The following is a 13,714-nucleotide window of genomic DNA, read 5'->3' on the forward strand; positions in this document are numbered from 1 at the left end:
ATTAAATTTTAGTTGCCAAATTTCAGACCATTCTTCTAGTTTCGCCAGTGGTGGTGGGGGAAGTTGTCTGTATGCATTTGGGAATTCTGTCCAATGGGACACCCTCTTCAGTTGTGAAAACCCTGTAAAGCGCAGAAGCGGCTGTGCAGAAAAAAAAAGATAAGTTCTCCACCGACAGTCGTGAAAAGCTTTAGCTTCCTAAATGATACAAACAGGACTGCGCTGCATGGAAACCAAAGCAGCCGTTTGTTCAGAAGCTACATGATTACTGTGCAGTGAAAATCATGGCTTATGATGGTTTTGCAAATTTAAGAAATCAGCAGGATGCCTTCTAATACAGCTGGCTAAAACACATTTGGCTTCTTGGTGGGGTGGTTTTTTCTGTTTTCCCTAAAGCAAGTTGACCTACTAATGAGAAGCCATCGAAAACCAACGGTTACTGGTTAACAGTAACATAAGCAATCCTTGTGCTGCCAGAAGAAACCACATAAAAGAGCCGAGTGTGTGTGTTTTGGAGATAGAGGGGGGGGGGGGAGCTGGAGGGGAGGATGCTGATGCCGCTTGCTCTCGTGCGTGCTGTGATTTGTGGGCGAAGAGTGATGACATCTCCCTCTGGACCAATCAAAACGAGCCTGTCAACTTTAGCCAGGTGGGATCAGTTGCAGCTAAGAGCCTGAGCTCCCGGAGCAAACGCCACAAGCCTCCTTCCCTCTAACGCAAAAAGAGCAGGCGCAGGCGAGCTGCAGGAAGCTGTGAAGATGGCAAAGCCTGACTCATTCCACTTACAGCAGGTAGGCACATGAAGGAACAGCATTGCACAGCTCTTTCATTTCATTTTTTTTTTTTCATTTTTATTTATTATTTGATCTGCACTAAAGAGAATTCGTGTTATTTAAATCACAACTGCATCGGGCTTATGAGTTTTGCTTTCTGAACTGGGGGGGGGGATCCAAGTTTTCCTTGGCTTAGGCTGCAAACGAGCTGTGCAAACCGGTTGCGGGCTCTGCAGAAGTCTGAATTAATGCCCTGTCATCTGGCTTCGTGAGTTTGACCTGCCCTTGTGCTCTGTTACCTCCACAGGTAATATCCCTGGTGACTTTTGCCATCGGAGTGCACGTTTGTTTGGGATTTACAGCGCATCGATTTAGAAGGTCAGAAGACTGGGACGACGGCCCACCACCCTCAGGTAAATTGACTTTTAGCCTAAGCGGCTGCAAAGGGGTATAGCAGCCGGCCACGTACTTCTGGGGCGGGGGGAGGGGACACTCCAGAGTATTCTGCCAAAGCTGCAGAGTTATACGTCCTAAGTTGGAGGGAGTGGAATCCTGTTAGATGCAAGAGATCCTAAAAAAAACAGAAAAGCTGATGCTGTCTGCCCGTCCATCTTTCTGCAGTTAGGAGGTTCTTAAAGGCAGGACGTCTTGTGACGTAATTGTTGGACTGCAGAGGGTGTGTGTGTGTGTTTCTAACAATAATAAGGATTTATTTTGAATGCAACCTTTTCCATCTCTTTCTTAGAAATGCTTATGTAATGCTGTACAATGCATGAAGTAAAAGAATTGAAAGGGATTGTGTTCTTTGTACCGTTTAATAGCCTGCAAAATGTTCTTTCATTGTTAGCTGAGTAATTGGTATTCTGCATTTCCCAAACTAGTGACTGTTGGGTTTTTTTTGTTTTTTTTTAAACAAACAGAAGTTTTGCTGTAAGATGCCTTCACAGTGTGTTGCTACTGCAAACATCTATTAAAGGTCTGGTCTCTCCTACTTTTAGCATGGATTCGACCTGACAGCTAATGGTTTACAGATCACAAATGGCCAAGTGGGCAGTGAATAGCAGGTGTTAAGGAATGGTTAATGATGTCAAAGGGAGTTGAGCAAACACACAGAACCAAAAGACAGCACATTGCTGTTTGGATAGGTCTCTCGGTTCTGCCTTGGCTGTGATGAAAGAAGCTGACCCACAAAGCTTGAAAATGTGTTTTCTTCAACTCTCTCTTTATCAACTTGTAAAGTGAAGGAAGACAAAATGAACTTTAAAATAAAAAAAACTCTATTTAATTCCGATCCAAGGAATGTCAATTCAAACTATGCACTTAAAAATACTTTGAAGGATATGTAGAAAGTTTTTATTTTTTCCAATAATGAATATTGTCTTAGTGCATGTTAACTTGGATGTTTTTATATATATTTTTTGTAGTTTAGAGAGAGATTTGACATGGCTTTAGGGCAGGGATCTCAAAGTCCCTCCTTGAGGGCCGCAATCCAGTCAGGTTTTCAAGATTTCCCCAATGAATATGCATTGAAAGCAGTGCATGCACATAGATCTCATGCATATTCATTGGGGAAATCCTGAAAACCCAACTGGATTGCGGCCCTCGAGGAGGGACTTTGAGACCCCTGCTTTAGGGTATTTTTTTGTTTGGTTCTTGTAGCTCCATTTTGCAGACTTTAGGTTTAAGCCTGTTCTGGGGCTTCTTTTACAAAGGTGCGTTAAGGGGCCTTAACGCGCGGAATAGCGTGCGCTAGCCGCTACCGCCTCCTCTTGAGCAGGCGGTAGTTTTTCGGCTAGCGCGCGCTAATCCGGTGCGTGCGCTAAAAACGCTAGCGCAGCTTTGTAAAAGGAGCCCATAGGCTAAACCCAAGAACAGGAGGACCTTGGTCTTAAGCCATTGGAGAATGTGATATTTTTGATTGCTTGCCAAATTTTTAGGAGTGGATGACCACCAACGGGCAGAACTACTGTGCTTATTGGCAGATGTGATTTGTCACGGTAGCTGTGAAATACACTAATAAAATGCTTTGCGTTTTAAGTTTTTGAGATTTGTGACACCCATGGGCTATCCTAATGGTCTAAGACAGTGTTCCTCAACTCGGTCCTGGAGTACCCCCCTTGCCAGCCAGGTTTTCAGGATATCCACATTGAATTTGCATAAACTTGATTTGCATACACTGCCTCCATTATACCCACATTTCTTTCATGCATAGTCATTGTGGATATCCTGAAAACCTGACTGGCAAGGGGGGTACTCCAGGACCGAGTTGAGGAACACTGGTCTAAGCTGACAGCTAACAGCCATTAATCTCTCTTGAGGATAGCAAGGAAACGTTTTTTTAAAAAAACAATGTCAGGAAATCCAAAGCAAATAATGGAAAGGAGAGAAAATGACACGGGTTCATGTTTCAGTGTGATAGCAGATAAAGGTGCTGAGTCTGGATTATCCAGTGTTTTGAAAACATGGAATATGTCGTAGAATAGCCTGCTTTTCTGGTATATTTATTTCTTCAATTTTGTTTTCTATCCTGTTGTCCTTAAAGAGCTCAGAATGGGTCTCGGGTTAAACATACGTAATTTCAGTGTTAGATTATTAGTTTTGTAACACCTTTCTCTACAAGCAGGAGCTCAGCCTAGGCATGACCTGATGTGATTAGAGCAGGGGTGTCAAAAGTCCCTCCTCGAGGGCCGCAATCCAGTCAGGTTTTCAGGATTTCCCCAATGAATATGCATGAGATCTATTAGCATACATTGAAAGCAGTGCATGCAAATAGATCTCATGCATATGCATTGGGGAAATCCTGAAAACCTGACTGGATTGCGGCCCTCGAGGAGGGACTTTGAGACCCATGGGTTAGAGCAACAGCCTGAGAATCAGAGTTTACATTTCACTTTCCCCACTGACAAAGCCTTGTGACTTTGGGGCAAGTCTCTTTACTTCCCAACTTGTCTTAGGTAGCCCATGTGATATTTTAAACAAGTTCATTGTAGAATCCTTGCTGGTGGGTGCTGAAGTAGGTAGATACTAATGCTATAAATGAAATGCATGTATTAATATGTGTTCAATAACTGTCATATTATATGACCTTTCTAAAACATATTACATGCAGTGCCTCTGAAAGCTTATTTACACATTTTGCTCTCTTTCTGTACTGTTTTCACTACAAAGGGCCCCAGTACATTTGAACCTCGTAGCACACTCCAGCCCTCTACCACCACTCATTGGAGGGCGTGAATCGTACACTACCATCTTGCTGCTATTATTACTAATTTTTTCTAAAGTGCTATCCATGCAAGAGAATGCAGTTTCTATGGCGCAAGGTCTGTCTAGTCAAGACAAGCACACATGACAGATTCCTCCTCAAATATTCAAGATAGGTGTTCCCTGTGGTGATAAATTAAAACTGAGTAAGGGACTACTACTGCTACTTTATCTTTTTTATAACACTGCTAGACGTATGCAGTGCTGTACATATTATACTGTATACAGGTACTCTTTTTGCCCCCAATGAACTCACAATCTTAAGGTGTTTTTTTTTTTTTTTGTACCTGGGGCAATGAATTAAGGAAGGCCCTGATGCACAACGCTCAGACACCAAAGTAAAAAATACCGTGGTGGGAGCAATTTTTTTTTTCTTCACCGGGTGATTCTCAGCAAATTATATGCATGCTATTTGTGCAGAGCAACCCAGGTAAAAGGGGGAGGAGCTGTGTCTGGCACTTATTCAGAAGAGCAGTCGCTAGGCAGAGCTCCTCCTCCTGCCTGAAGCCGCCGTTCTCCTTCCCTCTGGACAGCTGATGGCAGCTCTGGAGCTGCGATCAACGAGCTGGCATAGCGGCAGCCGCTGGCTCAGTTGATTCATGGTTTCCCCTGCCAGCTCCGGAGCTGCAAATCAGCTTAAAAAAAAAGGGTGCAGCTATTGTGCATATGTTGTGTAAGTGCACAACACACACACAACAGCTGTGTCCTTTAAAAAAAAAAAAAAAGCCAGCCACAGCTGCGCCATCAGCCCCTGCTCTCCCAGCTGGCTCCAACAAATTTTTATTTTTTTTGTATTAATGAACGCTGCTGGTGTGCGAGGCACACAATGCATACACAACACACAAAGGAAAGCTACTGGCAGGTCCAGACCTGCTGGAAAATTTTGCCTGGTAAAAGGGAGTGGGGGACATTCCCTTTTGCACGTGCAAAAGAGAGCTCACTTAAATACTAATGAACGCCTTACGATGCATTTGCATAGGGTTCTCGGTGGCTGCTATGAGGATTGGTAGCAGTCGCGGAGAAGAACCCTTTTGTGCATCAGGATGAGATCTCCCGTGGCAGTAAGCTGCTTTAACAAGTCTTACTGCCATGGAAGGCATTTGTGCATTGGGACCTAAGTGACTTGCCCAGAGTCACAAAGCAGAGAATTTCACGGGGATAAACTTGTCGTTTTGTGTCTGTCCCTGCCCCATTCCTGTAAGCTTTGCCTTAACCACACAAGCCTCGAACACCTATGAAGTGTTTGAGGCTTGTTCAGATGAGGATAGAGCTTGCAGGAATGAGGCAGGGAAAGGAAAAGAACTCGCCGGGATGGGACAGGAAAATGACTTCTTACGGCGACGATGAAAAATTTCTCCCCGTGTCATTCTCTATCTCAAAGAACTGCAGTGGGAATCGAACCCTGTTCCTCAGGATCTTAGGCTACTCCTCCATTCCCAAGGGACCTGTTGTCCCTTGTTTGTTTGTTACACAATCTTATATCTGAAAGTTTCAAGGATTAGATTTTGGTGCAGGCTCTACAAGTCATTCAAAAGTCATTTGTTTTGTGATGTGTAGGAATTTTGATATGTAGTATACGTGTTTTAAATAAACAATACTGGGATTTTAGTGCCGGCACCTAGGAGCTGGAATTGAAGCAAGAAGCCATCTTGATTTGACTTAACTTGACCTGTCACAGTATCGGTGACGACATAAACCAAGACTGTGGTCTGAAGGCAACTTTCTTTGGTAAAAGTTAGTTTGCTTGGTTACTCGTGAGTGCAGTAGGTTTCCATAAGTGATTTCATAGTTTATATTTTCTCGACTTGTGAGTCATATAAACACCTGGTTTCATTTATTTTCAGTAATAAGAAAACTCTTGTCTTCTGTACAAAACATTTATTCACATTCCTTTTATCCTTTCATAGATAGCTCTAGTACTTTGGTTGATTTCACCAGTGAAAACATGACTCTGCATTACATGTGTAAAATCTCTGAAGCGGAATGCATATTTTGTTTTCTGACACGCACAAAAATCTCTCTTTTTTTAAAAAAAAAAATTTGCCTTTTTTTTTTTGCTTTCATACTTGATTTGGAGCAATAAATGAAAGTGGATGGTAGCTATTCACGTTCCCGTATTTACATCTTTCCTTGGCTTGGAAACTGTACTGCTTTCATCCAAATGCTACTTTGTGAGTACTGCTTTTCTCTATGCCGGGTTCTTTCTAGGTCATGCGTAATGCAAATGAGCCTTTTGAAGACGGGCACAACACTGCAGTATTAAAAAGAGCTGGAATAGTGTGTCTTGCTTCTAAACGCTGTCAACCCACATAAGATTAGGGCTCTATTGGTTGGTTGTGTAGTAAACATATTTATTTATTTGGATTTTATTCGCACTTTTTTCGGTAGCAGTTCAAGGCAAGTTATATTCAGATGCAGTATTTATTTCCCTATCCCTAGAGATCTTACAATCTAAAGGGCCCTTTTACTAAGTTGTGGTTTAAAAAAAACCCCAAAAACATTTAGCATGTTCTGTCATGGGACTTTACCTATATGAAGAACATTTTTTAACGTGACAGTAAAATGGGGTTTCATCTTTTTTTTTTTTTCTGTTCTCAGGCTTGGTTTTCCCCCTCCTCTATTACAGAGGTGCCCACACTTTTTTTGGCTTGTGAGCTACTTTTAAAATGACCAAGTCAAAATGATCTACCAACAATAAAATTTTAAAAAACACAAAGCACACTGTACGCAGAGAAAATGTTAATGATCATTTGTATTCGGGGTCAAGGCAGATGACTTTAAAATATGCAATGTCACCTCAGTAACAACTATACAAAAATAGACAAATATAACCCCTCCCCTTTTATGAAACCTCGATAGCGATTGGCTGGCCCAGAACTTCCTCTCCGACATCATTGACATTGGAGGTGAAGGCTTGTGGGTCTGGCGCTTGTACGCGCCTGGCCTGGCTTGGGGAGGCAGGAAGAACAAGATCGCAAAGGCAATGTGATTGACTCGCGTTGCCTTTGCGATCTACTGGTTGATCGCGATCGACCATTTGGGCACCCCTGCTCCAATTAGTTATGCCATAAATGTTATGGCAAAAATAACACAGGAACACATCTCCTATTTAGCAGGAGCTAAGTGCTCCCACATTAACCCTGCATTATCCAAGTAGCATGCGCTAATCTTAACGCGCTAGCCAGATAATGCTTCCACACCCATGACATGCCCCATCTTAAAAAAAGGCATAAAAAATTCAATGCACAGTTTGGGGGGAATTCAAGGGGCAGGTGACCCATCAAAAGCGCACCGGACATTGGCGCACTGACATTTCTACCCTGACATTCATGCGCAGGACAAGTGCATGCAGCCCTATTACTTACTCTTTCTGCTCTGAGGGGGGTGGGGGAGAACCCCCCCTCTAAACTTAAAACTCACTTGCGACTGCATTTACAAGCCATTTCTTGCTCTGAGGAGGGGTGTGTGGGGGAACCCCCCTAAAAAAACCTCATGCTCTCGTTCGGGGGAGGGGGTGTTCAACCCCCCCCCCCCCACTATACTTACAATGGAGGCAGTGTGTGCAAATCAAGTTTATGCATATTCATTGTGGATAGCCTGAAAACCTGACTGGCAAGGGGATACTCCAGGACCGAGTTGAGAAATGCTGCTCTAAGGTCCCCTTTATCAAACTGCGTTAGGGTTTTTTTTAAAATCGCAGGTCGCTGTGGTAAAAACTCTGACGCTCGTAGGAATTCTGTGAGCATCGGAGCTGTTATTGCAACGGCCTGCAATAAAAAACCTTAACGTAGTTTGATAAAAGGGGCCTAAATTGGTTAGCACCCCCTGATCGTACTTCTTCAAGCCATATATCAATATTACTTCAGTATTCTGAATCAGCTTCAATCTAGTAATATTTTTCTTGGTAGTAGCTACACAGACAATATTACAATAGTCCAGAAGGCTTAATTTGTTCAGATGGTTAACTCGTACTACTGTATTACTACTTGACTTGTACTATCGCCTACCTCGGTGGTTCTCAAACCTATCCTAGGGGACCCTCAGCCAGTCTGACTTTCAGGATATCCACAAAGAATATTCAAAACAGATATTTGCATGCACTGCCTCCATTGCATGCAAATTTCTCTCATGAATATTCATTAAGGATCTCCTGAAACTCGACCTGACTGGGGATCCCCCTGGACAGGTTTGAAGACCGTTGGCCTAACATATATAACCGACAACTTGTTGCATTGTTTAACCTGTAGCACCGCCAAACTTATTTTGCCAACTAACATACCCTGACAACATCACCACCAAGTCATTCTTCACTTAAGTAAAATAATGATGAAATCGTGGGTAGGAGGAGTAGGTCTGCTGCTTATAATACTGATAGGACAATTGATAGAAGGCACAATAGCAAATAGACCTATACCCATAATAATCTCTAACAGGATCCATCAAGATTACAGAACAAAATTCACGCACAACAATGTATACACCAGATTCCTCAACACAATACCTAGGCAGATAGAAGTCCTAACTGGTAATAAACACCACAAAAAAAACCAGAAAACCGCAGAGCATTAAATAATCTAAGATCACATACCTCCGAAAACAAACTCCTTCCTCCCAATACCATGTTACTACATTAATGCAAGATCCCTAATAAACAAAATGGTGTTGCTCAGAGACTGGTTGACACAAGATCAACCAGGCCTACTACTGGTAACAGAAACCTGGTTGCAAAAGATGAGTCGGTAATAAGGGACCTCCTGCTTTATGACTACAAGTTACTACATATAGGGTTACCAGACATCTGGGAAAATGAGGACTGTCTGGGCTCCTGAATGGACTTTCCAAAACCCAACATTTATCCGGGTTTTGGAAAGCCCCTACAACAGGGCTGCCCAAGCCTGGTCCTCGAGATCTACTGGCAGGCCAGGTTTTCAGGATATCCACAATGAATATGCATGAGAGAGATTTGCATATCAAGAAGGCAGTGCAGGCAAATCTCTCTCATATCCATATTCAGTGTGGATATCCTGAAAACCTGGCCTGCCAATAGATCTTGAGAGAAATTTGCCTGCACTGCCTTCTTGGTATGCAAATCTCTCTCATGCATATTCATTGTGGATATCCTGAAAACCTGGCCTGCCAATAGATCTCGAGGACCAGACTTGGGCAGCCCTGCCCTACAAGCTCCGGCCACATCTGGAGGGCCTCTGAGCATGTGCGGATGAAGTCGCACGTATCTGTGCATGCTCCAGGCCTTCCAGACGTGGCCGGAGCTCTTAGTAGAGAGGAGGTTTCCTGGGGACGGGGCTGGAGGGCAGAACGGGGTGGGGTCAGGTGTCCTGGATTCTCTTTTTTTAATATGGTAACCCTATACATATATGTAGAATGGAATAAAAAGGAGGAGTAGCAATTCATATAATTTTTTTTTTTTTTTAACATCGCCACAAACAAATTCGTATCAGAATCACTAGAACTTATAGACTGTGATATAAAAGACCCATCTGTAAAAGAGACATTACTCTGCGTTGTATACTATTTCCCGCCAGAAGCCAAGGAAAACTTCAGTACATTCATGACCAATCTAATGCTACAGGACAATACGACTCGTAATAGTAGGAGACTTAAATATACATATAGACAAGAAAGAAGACAAACATAACTATTGAATTTTCCTCCTTCTTAGAATACATAGATCTAGAAATCCTGTCCTTCCAAAAAAACTCGCAAGAAAAGCCACCAACTAGATTTCTGAATAAGCAACAAAATTTTTTTAAAAAATGAGTTGAAAATAGTATACCAAAAATAGCCCCAACTTGATATGGTCAGACCGTTACCTGTCGCACTTCACCATAACTTTGAGCACTTTAAATAGAATTTGGGGGGCAAGTGCGCATTTCAAAAGGCCTCTAAGTTTGGACTGGAGATAGTAGAAGGTTGAGTGACATGCTCAAAATCATAAAAAGCAGTAGCATGATTTGAACTGAGTTTCCCTGTCAGCCCAGTACTCGAACCACTAGGCTACTTCGTAATGTTCTGCTGAGGAGTTAACAGCATAAGAATAGCCTTATTGGGTCAGACCAATCATCCATCTAGCCCAGTGTCCTATCTTCACGATGGCCAAACCAGGTCACAAGTACCTGGCAAAAACCCAAATAGCAACATTCCATGCTACCGATCCAGGGTAAGCAGTGGCTTCCCTGATGTCTGTCTCCAATAGCAGACTATGGACTTTTCCTCCCAGGAAATTGTCCAAACCTTTTTTTAAAACTAGCTATGTTTAATCAGTCTTACCATATTCTCTGGCAATGTATTCCAGAGCTTAACTATTCTGAGTGAAAAAGATATTTCCTCCTATTAGTTTTAAAAGTATTTCCCTGTCACTTCACGTGTCGTCCCCCCTAGTCTTTGTAATTTTTGACGGAGTAAAAAATTGATCCACTTGTACCCGTTCTACACCACTTAGAAATCTAATCTCTTTAGTCTTTCCTCATTCAAGAGGAGTTCCCTCCTCACTCTTCTTTTGAACTTTTTCTAGTTCCACTATATCTTTTGAGATGACCAGAACTGACTTATGTACAGTAAATGATTTGTTTTCAGTTTTTGGGTAAGTCTCCTTTTGAATTCATCCATTTAAGAAGTAAATAGCTAATTTTATCCTTTTCCCCCCCCCCCCCAATTTGAGTGTTGGTGAAATCTGTACTTTTTTGCCCTGAAGAAGAGTATAACATACAATATTTAACATTTTTGTGGTGGTTTTAATTTTGCTGTGCTAAAGTGGTTTATTTTAAAGCAATTTAGAATACTTTTTTTTGGTGCATATCATAAACTAACTCCTTTTTCTAGAAGCAATGATTTCAGCATACTGTCATACTCTTCCCAGTACCCCAAGTCTCCACCCTAGAAATCAAGTATCAAGCATAGCCAGGAGCAGAATCTACTTCCTTCCATCTCTCCATCTTCTGCTTCCTTTCCCTTCTCTCCCTCCCTCCTCCATGGTCTGTCATCAATTTCTTCTCACTCCTCTCTTTTCTTTGCTGTCCCAGCCCTCACCCCATGGTCTGGCATCTGTGTCCTTCCCTTCTATCTCTCTCTTCTTCTCTGCTTCCCTTCCCTTCCTTCCCCATGGTCTCTCCTTTCCCTGGTGGTCCTTCTTTCTTCATTCCTCCCTTCCAATTTGACAATTTTCTCCTTTATCCCTTCCTCCCTTCAACCCGGTGCAACATTTCTCGTTCCTTTCTCTCTACCGCTTGTAAGTTTCAGGTCACCAACAGCATTAATGAATTGAACACGCTGCCTCTGGTGAACCCAGAAGCTTTCCCTCTGCTTCAACTTCCTGTCCTCATAGAGGCAGCATGTTCCACTCATTAATGCTGTTGGCGGCCCGAAGCTTGCAGACCATAGCATGGAGAGACCAGACTCTGGACTGGAGCACCCCTGATGAGCTGCACCTAGGGCAGACAGGCCGCCCCACCCTTGGTATACCACTGTAGTAGTAGTAGTACATCTGCGGCCACATGAGGTTAGGGTTACCAGACGTCCGGGAAAACTTGGACATGTCCTTTTTTAGAGGGCTGTCTGGGGACCCGGATGGGCTTTCTAAAACCCGACAGTTTGTCTGGGTTTTGGAAAGCCCCACTGAGCTCCGTCCGCATCTGGAGGGCATCTGAGCATGCGCTGATGACCTCGCACACATCCGTGCATGCTTCAGATGCGGCCGGAGCTTGTTGAGAAAGAAGAGAGGAGGTTTGTAGGAGCGTGGCTTGAGGCTGAACTAGGAGGGGCTGGGGCAGAATGAGGCCGAGCTGAAGGCGGAACTGGGCGGGGCAGAAAGGGGAGGGCCCAGAGGCATGGCCATGTGCACAGATTTTTGTGACCAAAAAATGGTAACCCTATGTGGGGTTCCAAAAATATTGAGGGTGCTTGGGCACTCATAAAGCTGGTGCCTATGGATACATGTGCATAGTTGTCTTGATTTGTCCTTGTCAATTTCAGGGCACAGGCCAAAGAAAGTCTGCCTGGCACTGGCTTTGCTTCCTATTTACTAGAGTTGCCATCTAACCACCATGAAGTTTGTTTAGATCCATTCTTTTTTGTTACAGGATTCTGTTGCGTCTTATCCCAAACATTTTTTTTGAATTCTATTATCACTGCCACCTCTATAGGAGAGTATTCCAGGTATCTACAGCCCTCTCCTGTGTTCACTATCCCCCTAATGCTATGAGCTTATGTGTGCAATTTGTGCTCAGAAGTTATAGAAGTGTCAATTGCGCACTTAATTTAATAATAATTTTTTTTTAATTGGCGTTAACTAATTATTGGCTATAACGGTTGGCACTAATTAGCATAAGAACATAAGAATAGCCTTACTGGGTCAGACCAATGGTCCATGAAGCCCAGTAGCCCATTCTCACGGTGGCCAATCCAAGTCCCTAGTACCTGGCCAAAACCCAAGAAGCAGCAATATTCCATGCTGCCGATACAAGGCAAGCAATGGCTTCCCCCATGTCTTTCTCAATAACAGACTTTTCCTCCAGGAACTTGTCCAAACCTTTCATAAAATCAGCTTTGCTACCTGCTCTTACCACATCCTCTGGCTACGTGTTCCAGAACTTAACTATTCTCTGAATTAAAAAAATTTTCCTCCTATTGGTTTTAAGAGTATTTCCCTGTAAACTGCATTGAGTGTTCCCTAGTCTTTGTAATTTTTGATGGAGCAAAAAATTGACCGGTTCTACTGCACTCAGGATTTTGTAGACTTCAATCATATCTCTCCCCCTCAGCCATCTCTTTTCCAAGCTGAAGAGCCCTAATCGTTTTAGTCTTTCCTCATACGAGAGGAGTTCCATCCCCTTTACCAGCTTGGTCGCTCTGCTTTGAACCTTTTCTAGCGTCATTACATCTTTCTTGAGATAAGGAGACCAGAATTGAACGCAGTACTCCAGATGAGATTGCACCATGGAGCGATACAGGGGCATTATAACATTCTTAGTCTTGTTAACCATCCCTTTTTTAATAATTCCTAGCATCCTGTTTGCTCTTTTGGCTGCCGCCGCACATTGGGTGGAAGGTTTCATTGTACTGTCTACAATGATACCAGGGACACAGGGAGCAGTGTAGGGTTTGAACCCACAACCTCAAGGTGCTGTAGCTCTAACCACTACGCCACATTCTCCTTGCATTTATATGAATTGAACCAGCATAAGTGCTCATGCCTAAAGTTACGTTCTCTCTCTAGATCAGTGGTATTCAACCCAGTGCTCAGGGACCACCGGGCCAATCGGGTTTTCAAAGTCTCTGTCATCCATATTCATTGTGGATATCCTGAAAACCCGACTGGCCAGGTGGTCCCTGAGGATTGGGTTGAATACCACTGCTCTAGATCAGTGGCTCCCAACCCTGTCCTGGAGGACTGCCAGCCAGTCAGGTTTTCAAGAAAGCCCTAATGAATATGCATGAAAGAGATTTCCATGTAATGAAGATGATAGGCATGCAGATCTGCCCCATGAAAACCTGACTGGCTAGTGGTCCCCCAGGCCAGGGTTGGGGACCACTGCTCTAGATGGTCTCACAAGTCTTTTAAGTAGATAGACTTAATTACCCGGATGATGACAAACATGAATTCTCAATCATAATCATTTGATTTAGCTCAGTTGTTGTTATTTTATAAAACTGTGCAACTATAT

General features: G+C 43.2%; 1 protein-coding gene across 13 annotated transcripts in view; it reads left to right on the forward strand.

Annotated features, from left to right (window-relative positions):
• Window positions 1–589: 589 nt before the first annotated feature.
• Window positions 590–13,714, forward strand: part of ENPP2 (ectonucleotide pyrophosphatase/phosphodiesterase 2) — a 278,862-nt gene continuing 265,737 nt past the window's right edge. For 3 of the 13 annotated variants that reach the window (XM_033933199.1, XM_033933196.1, XM_033933198.1), the window contains exons 1-2: window positions 597–791; window positions 1,081–1,186. In XM_033933199.1, the coding sequence (XP_033789090.1) occupies window positions 759–791; window positions 1,081–1,186 (139 nt within the window). In that variant the 5' untranslated portion in view covers window positions 597–758. Of the gene's footprint in view, window positions 792–1,080; window positions 1,187–13,714 lie in introns of all 13 variants that reach the window. The other 10 variants (XM_033933192.1, XM_033933194.1, XM_033933197.1 and 7 more) reach the window with 9 other exon arrangements.

The sequence above is a fragment of the Geotrypetes seraphini genome, chromosome 2 (genome assembly GCF_902459505.1).
Source record: "Geotrypetes seraphini chromosome 2, aGeoSer1.1, whole genome shotgun sequence".
NCBI classification, from domain to species: domain Eukaryota; kingdom Metazoa; phylum Chordata; class Amphibia; order Gymnophiona; family Dermophiidae; genus Geotrypetes; species Geotrypetes seraphini.